Below are 13,296 nucleotides of genomic sequence, written 5' to 3'. Positions count from 1 at the left end.
ACACTGCTATGGGCTTGGGTCACAAGTCTCACACCCCTCAACGACTGAAAGAAGTCTGATGTGTCCCAGCAGGGGGTGGTTGGGGAGACCGAAGCCCGGTGAGGGAAGTCCGGTGTCCTCACCCGCTACCACATGTCCCCTCCCAGGACCTACTGAAGGTCCGTGGCTGAGGCTGCTGGGATATCCTTGTACTATGTGAGACAATAGTAGCAGAGGACTCCTCGCTGGTCTGGCAGCAACAACAGAAGATCTTTGACGCCATGTCTTGATGGGCTGTGGGGAGAGGAAAGGGCATTGCTGCGTCTGGCTCTGTAGCCCCAGTCCCAGAAGCCCATTGTTATTTAAGCACTGGGTCATACAGGGCCAGCCTCTCCCAAGGTTTCAAGCCCCTTCCCCTCCCAAACCTCCTGTAGCTCCCTGGGGCTGCTATGTGCAGGCCCACCTATGTCTGACCAGGCCTCCCTCTCCTGTCCACGGTTGTCTTACCCATAGAAAGGAGTTGGAGCCTTGACCCTGCCAGTCTTTACTTGTAGGGGTGCCTTGTTGAATCAGCAGATCAGCTGATAACACAGCTCAATCTTGCTGGTTCAAGCCCTGGCTCTGCCACTAATTTGCTATGTGGCTTTGGGCTTATCCATGTCTATCTCTGGGCCTAGGCACCCATCTAACAAGCAGTGGTTGGGCTGCACCATTTTTCCAAGGATACCTCCAAGCTCTGATGACCCAAAGTTGTACATCCTTGTCTTATTCCCAAACTTCTTTCTCTCTTCTAGTCCTCTGGTCCTCTCCTGTTCTCATCTTTCTTTCCCTCTAGCCAAAGACCCACTCCAGGGAATTTCCATCATGGAGGCTGTATTTACTCCCTGAATGTTGGGTTCATTCCAGGGCCTCCCCCTTGGGCACTGACTTCGCACCTCTCCCGGCCACCACCCTGTCTCACCTGGGTCATTGCAATGCCCTCCTGACTGGTGTCCCCGCTTCTTCTGCCCTGGTCTTCATTAGTGTCAGCATGGCAGTATTCTCTTAGGATGTAAGTCACGTCATGTCTCACCTCTGCTCGAAGTCTCCCCGTGGCAGATCATAGAATCAAAGTCGAAGTCTTTCTCTGATCCTCCCCTGAAAAAAATCTATAATCTCAGCGCTACCTTCACCCTCCCCTTCCTTCTGTCCCAGCTGCACCTTTGGCCTGGGATGCCCTTCCCTGGAGATCCACGGAACTCATCCCTCCCCTCCTCCAAGGCCTGGAGTAGAAGTCACCTTTTCTCGTGAGGACTTCTCCCCCTATTTAGGCCTATCTCTCCTATTTATTTCTCCCTACTTATTCCCCTAAATAAACTCTTTTTTTCCCTCCCATGTCTCCTGTTTGGGGATCAGGTTCCACTATTCGCTTTGTGTGGAGTCAGAAAAGGGGACACCCTCCCCCGCACTGGCCCCTGCCTCCCCTTCCTTCCACATTCAATCATTCATCAAGGCATTGTGATCCTACCTCATGAATATCTCCTCCATTGTCTGCCAACCTCTGCCCCCTGCCCTGGTGGGGACCCTCATGACACAGCTTCCCTGCCGGCCCCTGGCTCACCTACAAGCCGATCTGTCTCCTGTGCCAATCCCACATCATCAGCCTCAGCCTCCGTCCCTCACTGGATCCTCTGTTCTACTACTTGAAACTACTTTGTGGTCTGGCCCTGCCAGCTCTGCCAGCCTCATTCTCTCCCAGCCTGGCTCCTGGCCCTCCAGCTGTAGGTGCTTCCGGCAGCGCCTTGAAGTGCTCTCAGTGTGTCACCACTGGGCCTTTGCACAAGCTGTTCCACCTCCGTGTTCTTACTCCCTCACTCTTCCCCTGGAGACTCAGCTCAGGGGCTGCTCCCTCCTGGAAGCCATCTCTTCCAGCCAGGAGGGATTAGGGGCCTCTCTTGTGTTCCCACAGATCCCCGGGCTTCTGTGGGTCATGGCCATTGTCTCTCTTTGCATAAGCGCATAGCAGGTGTTCAATCAATATTTGTTGACTGGAAGCTGTTTTCACTAGCTGCTTAGTTGTGAGAGTCTAGACTCTAATCTAAAACTTGTCCTGCATGTATTTGTTGACAACTGGTGCCAGGCACTAGGTGAAGGACATGGCAGTGAACATGAGCGAGAGATTCTCGCTCTCTGGTGGGGGGGGGGGGTGCAGGGATGCATCCAATTCACCTTTGCATCCCAGCACCAAGCACAGGGCTTTGCACAGAGTGAGTTCTCTCTCAGTGTGACTGGAGTCCACATGCAAGCCCTCTCTGACGGCTGGACGATAGACACACCATTACCCCTACTGTCCTTTCCACGAACAGACGTCGTAGTCCCTGCTCGTAGAAATGGATAGAAACATCCTGATTCTGTACTGACCTCATTGTCCCCGGTGGGAAGTTAACAGGGCGGGAGGAAGAGCCACAGGATCCCAGACACTGACCCTCACTGTGCTTCTTGGGCAGGTCCTTCGACATCTCTGAGCTCATTTACCTTTTCAGATGGTGGAATGAAGCCCCATGAAAGTGCCTGTCGGGTCTCACAGCCAAGAGGAACAACTGGGGTTTTAATGTAGTTTTGTCTGGTTCCCGAGGCTCTGTGGTCCAGGGCCTTACCTTGGCATTTCCAGGGGCAGAGAGATGTTCAGAAATACCATCTCCTTCCTGGAGAGTTGATGGCAGGAGGCTTTTAAGGGGAAAGGCTCCCCTGAAGCTCGGCAGAGCGGTGTAGCAGTTAAGAGCGTACATTTTATTACTGAGATAAGTTGGAATGTAATTCTTGCCTCACCTTGCTGGGTCATTTACAGCAATTTAACCTCCTTGAACCTCAGCTTTCCTATCTGTAAAATGGGGATGGTAAAACCTACTCCAGAATGTTGTGTGAGGATTGGGTGGTGTAAAGGTGTGACGAACTTAGCTCAGTGTCTGGCACGTGGTAAGTGTTTCATAACGGCCGGCCGGGGATGATGTAGGAGAGATGCAGGCTGGGGCAGGGTGGCTACGATGTTGCTTGCACTACCACTACCCGCCTCTAGATGGAGACAGGAGCCAGAGAAAAAGGCCTTTGGGTTATGCCCAGTGGACTGTGAACCTCAGGTGTCCAGTGACTCATAGCACTTGGGCCAGACCTAGAAAGACCCAACAAGGTCCAAAAGGAAGGCTTCTGGAGTTGGAGGAGTCCCTAGGGCTCATTCAGCACAAGTGGGGAGGCAAACCGTGAGGTCAAGGCAATTTAGGGGTAGTGTCTGCTTCCAGGAGTGATGGAGACGTTGTCTCTTTAAGTACAAAAATACCCCCTTCTGGTCTTAGATCTAACCTTTGAGGCTGACTCACCTGCAGCTGGCAGAGCAGAGAGGAGGCTGTGATGTCACAGAGCCAGTGAACCAGGGAATGCTGGGAGCAGAGGGGTTTGACTGGACCACAGCATCAGGGAGGAGGGGAGGACGGTGGATCCTCTCTCCAGGGGTCCTGCCCTCTGTCCGCAATGCCGTGATCTCCACCATGCCCAGCAGATTGGCTCAGTGGTCCTGCCTCATGCATCTCTTATCTATCCTAGAATAGTATGCTAGCTGGGCACGTTCTTCTCGGCGGGGGCGTGGTGGTGGTGGTGGTGTTCTAGACACTTAAACTAGTGAGCGAAAGTTTAATGAGCAATGGGAGACTCACAGAATCTTTCCCCAAATGACACATTCATTCCAAAGGGAAAGACAGTCATTTGCCGTGGAAAAGGCTGGCAGCAAAAACCACCTTAAACAAGGGATCTAGTTAATGTCACCAGTGGCAGGACCTACCTCCACCATGTGTCTCCTGATAGGATGCAGTGTCCCTTCTGTGACCTTCCTGCCACACAGGCAAAACTGGTATATCAAACACAAATTGAGGAATGCTTTATAAGACAATCATGTCTGTGTGCTTCAGAAATGGGGAACTCGTGGAGAACAGAATTGTTCCAGATTAGAAGACACGGAGGGGACATGATGACATGGAACTCATAATATTGGATTCGATCCTGTACTGAGTATCAAAGCAGCTGGAAGACATTGGGGGGCAATTGATGATAATAGTATATTAGTGTTGAATTTCATGTTTTCGAGAACTGTCCTGAAGTTATGTAAGGGAATATCGTTGTTCTTAGGAAATGCACACTGTAGTATTTGGGGGTGGTGGGATCTGATGTGCACCACTCGCTGTCACGTAGTGCAGAAAAAACTAACAGGAAGAGAGAAAAGACAGGCTAGAGCAAGCGGGGGAGGTGTAAACAATTGTGAAATCTGGGCAAAAGGTAAATGGGTTCTTTGTCCCTATTGCGACTTTCCCGTAAGTTCAAGATGATTTCAAAATGGGGGGGGGGGGCTGGGTGGCTCCGTGGGTTAAGTGTCTGTCTTCAGCTCAGGTCATGATCCCAGGGTCTTCGCATCCAGCCCCTGTTGGGCTCCCTGCTCAGTGGGGAGTCTGCTTCTCTCTCTGCCCCTCTGCTCCTGCTCTCTCTCTCTTTCTAATAAATAAAATCTTAAAAAAAGAGAATTTCCCGATGAAAAAAATTCTATCCATAAGGATTAAGTGTTTTGTTTTAGCTTAGATGGGACCATGTATGTAAAAACAGTAAGGTCTTTGAAAGAGCTACTCCCTGGTGAGGAGGGGGAAGGAGGAGACACAGTCCCGTGATATCACCAAGGGCTTTAATTGGAAGCAGCTCCCCCCACAGTGGCTTTTTCAGGAGCCGAAGGAATTCTTACCGGTGGCTCAGAGGTGGCTCAGACATCTTCTCCTCCTCTGGGGGAGTTTCTGAATCTGTCTTCATGGCCCCCGCTCACCGCCCCCTTCCTCCCGGGGCCCCTCCAGCAGCATGCAGTCCTGGAGGCCTGCTTGGGAGCTGCGGACTAGAATGGTCAGGGTCTCCCTATGTGGCAGGGCTGGAATGGCCAGTGGTCCTGAGAGTAGCGGTTTAGGTTTCTCTTGTAAAAATCTCTTGGGCACACACGTGTATTCTATTCTAAAAGAAGAAAGGAAGAAATTATGATGCTGGGTGGAACCTTTGCATTGGGCTTGGATGGCCCATCCTGGTCACCTCCAGCCCTGAGCACGATCAGATTCTGGAATACTGGGTGAGCCACGTGGACCCCAGGCTGGGACTCAGAAGTCCTTTGTGATAGGGACATGTGTCCATAGGTTCATTGGGGTATTCAAGGGCCCAACCTGCTTCTAACACCAACCTTACTTCCCAATGGACTTTTGGGAAGTCCCTTTCCCTGTGGGCCCCAGTCTTTTCTATACAATGGGAGGTGGGTTTTTAAACTGTTCCACAGAGCCCTGTGGGGTTGGGAGGCACAAGGAGGGAGGGCGGAGCTCGAGGGTCTCCCAGGCCCTACCTTGGATTCAAGGGCAGGAGAAACCCCTTTGGCCTTTAATTGCAATTGGACTTTCTGTGAAACTGTTTGCAAGGGAGGTGTAGTTGTTTTGAGAATTCTGTGATGCCTGCGTGGGGCTGGTCCTTGACTCTCAGCGGCCAGCCTCCCAGGGTGCTAGTAAGCTAAGCCTGGTCACCCAAGTAGTGTTGGTGCACAACCACGTGGACTTGTTTTTTCTTCCTGGACTGGGCTTCTGTCCTTCGTCCATGACCCTGAGGTGTTTTGCCCCCTGCTGAACTACCCTCTAGCCCACAAGCATCTTCTGGCATGCACCTGGCTGGGGTTGGGGGTGCATAGCTGTCTTCCTGGGACTTCCCCTCTAGTGGCCAGCGCAGACACAAGCTTAGAAGCCTGGATATGTGTCCTTTCCTCCCAGACTTGCAGCGCCTCATGTAATTCCTAGCTCGAGAGATGACGCAGGCAGGTCTCAGAATATGACTGCAGCTTCCTGGTGGGAGTGGTCCCATCTCTCCTATTGCCCCCTTTGGCTTAGCTCACATATCCGTGGGACTTAGTCATCTGGACCATGGGGGTTCCTGGTCTGTGTTAGGACCCCTGTTTGGGACTCACCTTCATACTCTTTGTTGCTGGTGGAAGAGGCTTTCTTTTCTGGGTGCATCAGAGGTTGTCCCAAAGGCAAGCCGGAGGCTTCCTTAGCATGCTTGGAACTCTTGCTGGCCAGCTCCCCCTTCTGCAAGCCTGATGGTGATAATTCCACACCGTTAGGCGGGGAGGGTCAGGGGAATTGATGGAGGTGAAAGTGTGGTTCTGATGGGGTGGGGGCCACCTGGGTCTCCCTCCCCCGGTCTGCTAAGGGTTTGCTCTCATATGCACCTGCTGGGTTCAAAATAATATATAATTTTTCCAAAACGTGAAGTTTACCTTTTTCTCTGTTTGTAAATGTGAGTACATATCTGTAATGGATATTACAGAAAAGCTACAAAATATCGAAGACTATGAAGCAGAAATAGAAATGCCCCGAATACCCATCTCTTCAGATGTGATCACAGTTCCCATCTTTTCTCGTGCGTATTTTTACAGAACCCATTATATCCTACATGTCATGTATACATTCTATTTTTTTTCATATACGATGTATCAGAAACATTTTTCTCAGGTCACTAAATTTTAGGAAATAATGGCTGTAGAATATTCTCTTTTGCAGATAATTCAAGAGTCATTTAACCAATATTCCTTTTTTTGTGGGGGATGTTTAAGTTGTTTTCACTACATAAATATCATTATGGTGAATGTGGTTGTACAGAAGACTTTTTTTTTTTATACAGACTTCTAAATTCTTAAAAGTAAAGCAAAAGATTGAGCTGTATCCTGTAACAAATACCTCCGTCCTTTACCAAATGCGTAACCACAGCAAATCGCTTCCCTCCTATGCCTGTTTTCAGAGCTACAAAATGACACATCCATTTTGGTTAATCACGTCCCCTTCTTAGAGTTATTGTGGGGATCAAATCATATCGCCATTCTCCTGTGTCCACTCTGAAACAGTGGGGGGACTTACCTGATCACAGCTGGGTCCCTAATGCCTAGATGTGCTTTGCACATAATAGGGGCTCAGTCACCAGCATGGTTATTGTCTTGGAAAAAGGGATTGATATTTTTAAGGTTCTGGGTTTTTATTGTGAAATTTCCAGGGGGAGTATTTAAAAGACCCTCCAGATGGATTTCTGGCAAAATCTGCCACGAAAATTTCTCTCCTGCTGTTGAATGGCTCCATCTCTTAATGGGACTGTCCTCGCCACCTCAAGGGTCTCCCTGCCTGATGTTTAAGGGTTTGGGTTAGGAAGCCCCTATCTGATTTTAGGTTGGAATTAGCACTCAGAAGCTGAAGGACATTTGAGGGAATCTCAGCAGAAGGGGAGGAACACAGGAGGTCTAGAGAGGTCAGGTGGGTGGTGGGTTGTTCTTGTCTGGTACCCACTGAAGTTCGATGGCTGATGCTCTTGGGTTTGGCTGGGGACCTTGGAGTCATCCATGGCATGGGGCTCCTCACAGTCTCTGCAGCATAAGCAGAAGATCTTCGAGGCCAAGTTTTGGTGGGCTGTTGGAGGAGGTCAAGGAATGGGGGCCATTGGAAATTCAGCATGATGGGGGTCATACTGGGTCAGCCTCTAGCAAGATAGAATAGCCTTCCCCGCTCCCAAGACCCACGCCCTTCTGGGTAGGTTGCCCTCTCTTAGAATGACTTTCCCCATTCTCTACAAAATTTTCTCACCCATGGAGAGGAGTTGAAATTTTACTCTGCCAGCTCTGCCTGTAGGGGGCGCTTGGTTGAATCAGCTGGTCTTGACTTGGAGCCCAGTTCCTGGATTCCTAAATAAACATAAGACTGTGGATGAAATACCCTGGTCCTTTACCTGTGTTCGCACTCTAGGTAGAATCCCCTGACCACAAAATCCCAGCTTATGGCAACCCACAAACATGCCCTGCCCCATTTCTAGGTGCATATTCTAACCTTCTGGAACCTCAGTCTTCTCATGGGGAAAGTGGGAATGAAGAGTCTGCCTGCAGAAGTAAAGGGTTAAATATGTGACAAGTCACACCCCCCCCCCCATGGTGCTTGGCACACAATAATGCCAATAAATGCCAAGTCAATGGCCATTCCATCCCTTCTCCCTTCCCTTCATGTGTTTCATCAGCTCCAGAATATTCCAGCTGGTCTAGGTTACAGGAGAGCATGCAATGAAGCTCAGTCTTGAAGGTTTAGGTCCTGGTTCCACCACGAACTTGCTGAGTGGCTGCGGGCAAATCCGCGTGCATCTCTGAGCCTCAGGAGCTTCATCAAGGAGAAGAGGAAGTTGGGCTAGACGGTGCCTTCATGGATCTTTCTGGTTCTGTTGGTCCAGAATGATAAAACCTTGTTTTACTCCCAAACTCCTTTGTCTCTGGATACTTCCTGTTCTCACTCCCCCTTCTTTGGCTAGAGCCCCTTTTAGGAAATTCTTACTATGGTATTGGCGGATGTCCCTCATAAGACCCAGTTCGCTGTGTGAGCTGCCTCACTCATGGACACTCGCTTCTCAATTTCTCTACTGCTCTCCCCTGGTCCAAGCCACTATTATCTCTTGCATGAATTGGACCAATAGTCTCCTAACATCTTTTGCTTCTTTTACCCTTGACCTCTTAAATTAATACAAAATCTTTAACTTCTGGCACGTATGCTATTTGACAATAGCACAATTTCTATACTGTGGCTAGATACATCCAGCCGACTAGACACATATGAGTGTCCCCATTTTGCAGGATCCTTGGACTCAAGAGTTCCTCCAGTGAGCCCACATCTCCAACAGTCTTTGGGATTTGTTGCCAAGTGAGTTTTTTGACACGATTGGAGCTCTGATATTTCCTTGAGCTCTCTTTGATGAACTTATTGTATCTTCTCAGGATTTATAAACAGAAATTTATATAAGGCAATGAGCTCTTTTGTTTTGGAAATGCACCATTTAGCAAATATCCTTGCCATTAATATGTTTATTCTGCTGCTTGCTTTAATTTCAGTTTCGTTCATGTAAATTCTTGCCTCGTGGGATTTTCCTTTGTTCCAGATTGCCTCACATATATTGAATGTTGAAGGAAGTGTTTCCTAAGGAAGGAATGGAAGCATGGGTCTGACAAGCTTTCACCACAGATCAGCTCTGAGGACTAATAGTGGGAGGTCTGTTAGGTGGTGATCAGTGGGTATAAAGTAATTGTTAAAACTCTCCCTTGGGTTCCCACAAACCTTCATGAGCCCCTGTTCTCTCTTGTTAGCTTAATTAATGAAAGGTCACTTTCCTCGGTGCATGTTCTGGAGTGAGGATTTCCAGGTTATTGACCAGATGGCTTCTTCTAGGCTCTCTTAGGGCATGGAATTCAAGCCACTATGCATAACTGGGGTCAAATGTGGTGTGTCCTCTCCTTTTGTCATGGTCTCATTTACACCAAAGTTGCTGCCTCTTCTTGGAAAAACTCCTGCTTCATATAGACACTCTCACTCTATGTCCCTTCATGTGTGTGTGTATATCAATAAATGGAAAAATTTTACCAGGTGACTTGAAATTATGGGCAGTATGGCAAACCTTTAACATAAAAAATAAGAGATTTCAAAGGGACTCTAGAAAAAAGAGAAGACAAAAATACCAAATATTCAGTAGAGAGAGCTTCCTTGATTGGTATGTTCTGGCCTCAGAAAGAAAAAGGAAAAGTACTCCTACTCAAACCTTCTGAAACCTACTTTTTTTACATCTTTTTTCTCTCCACCCAGCTTTATCATTACTACCCACTTACACTCTTTCTATTCCTTCCCGTGACTGCCTAAATAAATTCCCTTCATTTCTGTAGAAAAGAACAATCAACATCGTATACTATCCCCTCAAAACCCCCCTATACCAGGAGGTGGGTCCTGAGAGGCTGAATTCAAACCCTGCGTAACAGAGGAGTTGAGGGCAAAGATTAAGAATCATTCCAAATTTCCAAATGACAGAAAGCAGCTGTATTGAACTCAGGATTCTGTTAGTTATTCTCACTCGTCTTGACCACCATATTTGTACCCATTGCTTCACTTAATGGTTGACCTTCAGAGAGGGGGAAACATGTTTAGGAGCAGCAGGATGGAAAAGGCCAGAAGATTTAAATAACCCCCTGACACATAACTCAAAAAAGTGGACTTGGGAAGAAAAAAAGGAAATGTACCATCTGAAAGTATTTAAAAAGGCTTCCTCTTCTGGGTAGATTGAGCAAAGATTCAAAATGGCAAACAAAGTCAAGATGAATTACTGGGAGATTTAATGTAATAGACTTCAAGACACTTACCAAGAAATTCTAGGGCAGACCAACAGCTTAAGTAGAAGGAGGCTTCCCTCTCTCTTTGTGAAAGACTCAGACCTAAAATAGGGAACTTAGATAAAATAAATCGGAATGGGAAATGCCAGCTTAGATCTCAGGATCATCTTCAATGAGTCCTCCAAGATTAACCAGAAATGGCCTCTTGGAGAAAACAGTTGGCTCCTGAAATAAACCAGAATCAAAACTCCTCTGTCCATAAAGAATGTGAAGCCTGTTGATAAAGACCCTTGTATTTACTGTGAGCAGAAAGCCGTGGGAAGAACTCTCTCCAGGGATGCCACTCAGAGGAGACCTTAGCATTCAACACATTCCTACCCTTCCTCTCAACTCTCAAGGGGAATTGTTGACAAATATAGACAGACAATACTGCTTGTTGACATGATTCGTTTCTTAGGTGGAAAGCACAGTCTTCAATGCCAACCGGAACCAGGACTATTCTGTGTGATGAGTACTTGGACCATTCCACGTGTACAACTCCCCAACACCCGCAGTGGACTGTGTCGTCTCACATAGTGTTGGAAGGAAGGGAACCCTTCCGGGCTATCAAATACCGATAGGGTGGACCAGACTTCTGAGGTCAGAGGGTCATCCATAGGAGCTGGACAGCCCAAGGTCCTCCTTTTCTCTCACTCTGGCTGACATAGCAAATAAAACAGCCCAAACCCTGGAGCACAACCAACGAGCTGCAATTCCTTAGCTCAAATTCCCGTGGGTAACAGAATACCTGTTGTTGGATCAGAGAGGGGATGCACTTCTGCTAACCCTTCATGGTGTACCTGGATTCACACCACAGGTGGGGTTTCTAAGCCCCAAACAAAGGCAACCTGGCTACAAAAGCAGACACAAGGAATCATTAGAAATTTATTTTCTCGGTCATGCCTAGGAAACTGGATCATGATTCTGGAGTGCCTTCCAGACGCTTCTTTTAATGAATCTAATTATTTAATCCAATAATTAAACCTTAATTATTATCTTTTTTTAAAATTTAAACTTTATTTTTTGTGTTTCAGGATTCATTGTTTATGTATCACACCCAGTTCTCCATGCCTTTTTTTTTTTTTAAGATTTTATTTATTTATTTGACAGGCAGAGATCACAAGGAGGCAGAGAGGCAGGCAGAGAGAGGGGGAAGCAGGCTCCCTGCTGAGTAGAGAGCCTGACTTGGGGCTTGATCCCAGAACCCTGGGATCATGACCTGAGCCAAAGGCAGAGGCTTTACCCCACTGAGCCACCCAGACACCCCAACTCCATGCTTTTTAAATGAATATTGTTTACCCCACATTTGGTGGCTGTGGTCCAGAGAGCCAAAGGATCTCCTGGGGCCACTGGCTCAACATATAGCTCTGTAGAAGATTCAGAGAGAAAACTGAAAGACATCAGGCTAGCTGATGCTCAGACTGAACGTCAGATTGCTGTCGGTGGAAAAGGGAAACTGTGTCTTCAAGGAGAGTGGACAGCAGTGGTTGAACATGTGCACAGTCCCTGAGGGTCTCTTGTGAAGCTTTGGTTGAGGAAGAAAAAAAGAGGTCGGCTGAGAATAAAAAAGAAGTTCCCACTCTCCTAAGACTGATTGCTCTGTAACCACGGTTAACAGCTAATCTCCAGAAACCCATTTTAAACTCACCTGTTAATGAAACGTTGCCTTGGTGACCATTCTCCTGAAAGTACGAGAAACACAATGGCAGGTACCCTTTCCCACCATTCCCAAGCTATCCTGCCTCTGAAATGCCACCTCGCATCAACTCTCCATCTCCCGGAACCCCTTGTATGACCACCATTAGCTTTGACTTTGTTATAAAAGCCTGATTCTCCCTTGTTGAACTGGAAATAAATTCAGTTTTTGTTTCGCACACTGAATGGAGGTCTCTTTTCTGTACAGCAGCTCGCAGAGGTACAAACAGCCTGGAGATCGTTCCCTATTAGCAGTGCTGCACGGGTTTAAATGTGGGTTTGTTTGAATCTAGCATTAATGCCTTCCATACTTTTACTCCAGCCAGCAATTTCATGAGAAAAAGAAGGGGAGCACAAACTCTTTCTCCTTTGAGTCTCGGTAGCAGAAAGTTTGGACTTTTGAGCCTTCTTCAGAAATGGAAAGGCTTTCAAGAAAGGTAGTGTAGCAGTTACAGGCACATTCTTTGGGGGATAATTCTTGAAGATCTACTACTTATTAAGCTATGAAATTTACAAGAATTTTACTTCCTTTAAGGCTCAGTTTGTTAATTTGTACAATGGGGATGACGATAATCGTATTTACCCTAGAAGGTGGTTGCGAGGATTAACTAACGATGGAAAGTGCTTAGCACAGCTGCCTGGTATGTTGTAAAAGTTACCTTAAAGTTAAATACTGATGCGGACCACGGTGGTGTGGAGTTGAGGCTAGCGGTGGGGGGGGGGGGGGGGGGGGGAACGGTGCGATGCTTCCCGCACTACCACTGCCCGCCTCTAGATGGAGACAGGAGCCAAAGAAAACGGCCCTTGGGTTCTGCCCAGTGGACTGGGAGCCTCAGGTGTCCAGTGACTCATAGCACTTGGGCCAGACCCAACGAGGTCCAACAGGAAGACTTCTGGAGCTGGAGGAGCACTTAGGGCTCATTCATCACAAGTAGAGAGACGGGGGCCCGGAGACTAAAATGGTGGGGTCAAGGCAAGTTAGGGGTAGTGTCTGCTTCCTATAGCAAAGGAGTCCAGGAATGATGGAGACATTGTCCCTTTAAGTACAGAAAACCCCCTTCTGGTCTCAGATCTAGCCTTTGAGGCTGACTCACCTGCAGCTGGCAGAGCAGAGAGGAGGCTGTGATGTCACAGAACCAGTGAACCAGGGAATGCTGGGAGCAGAGGGGTTTGACGGGACCACAACATCAGGGAGGAGGGGAGGACGGTGGATCCTCTCTCCAGTGGTCCTGCCCTCTGTCCATGAAGCCATGCTCTCTGCTGTGGTGTCCATCTGGGCACTGGAACAGACGTACAGAAGCCTCCCGTGGAAGCCACTCGAGGACAGCTGGTCCATGAGGGGCAGAACAGTGTAGGACATAAGAGATGTGGGTCCA

At 48.0% G+C, this 13,296-nt stretch overlaps 1 protein-coding gene across 2 annotated transcripts; it reads right to left on the bottom strand.

Annotated features, from left to right (window-relative positions):
* Positions 1 to 4,622: 4,622 nt before the first annotated feature.
* TEX48 (testis expressed 48) lies at positions 4,623 to 13,045 on the bottom strand. 2 transcript variants are annotated; one of them, XM_059142714.1, is made up of 5 exons: positions 13,015 to 13,045; positions 7,641 to 7,738; positions 7,347 to 7,466; positions 5,978 to 6,106; positions 4,623 to 4,992 (listed from the first exon to the last, which is right to left on the bottom strand). In XM_059142714.1, the coding sequence occupies exons 2-5, from the start codon at positions 7,642 to 7,644 to the stop codon at positions 4,988 to 4,990; spliced, it is 258 nt and encodes an 85-aa protein (XP_058998697.1). In that variant the 5' UTR covers positions 7,645 to 7,738; positions 13,015 to 13,045; the 3' UTR covers positions 4,623 to 4,987. The 2 variants fall into 2 exon arrangements, with proteins under 2 accessions (XP_058998697.1, XP_058998696.1); XM_059142713.1 differs by lacking the exon at positions 13,015 to 13,045 and adding an exon at positions 7,881 to 7,936 and having other exon boundaries at positions 4,633 to 4,992.
* Between the last annotated feature and the right edge of the window lie 251 nt (positions 13,046 to 13,296).

Source organism: Mustela lutreola, chromosome 12 (assembly GCF_030435805.1).
Source record: "Mustela lutreola isolate mMusLut2 chromosome 12, mMusLut2.pri, whole genome shotgun sequence".
Classification (NCBI taxonomy): Eukaryota; Metazoa; Chordata; class Mammalia; order Carnivora; family Mustelidae; genus Mustela; species Mustela lutreola.
This window is presented reverse-complemented; position numbering and strand designations above follow the sequence as displayed.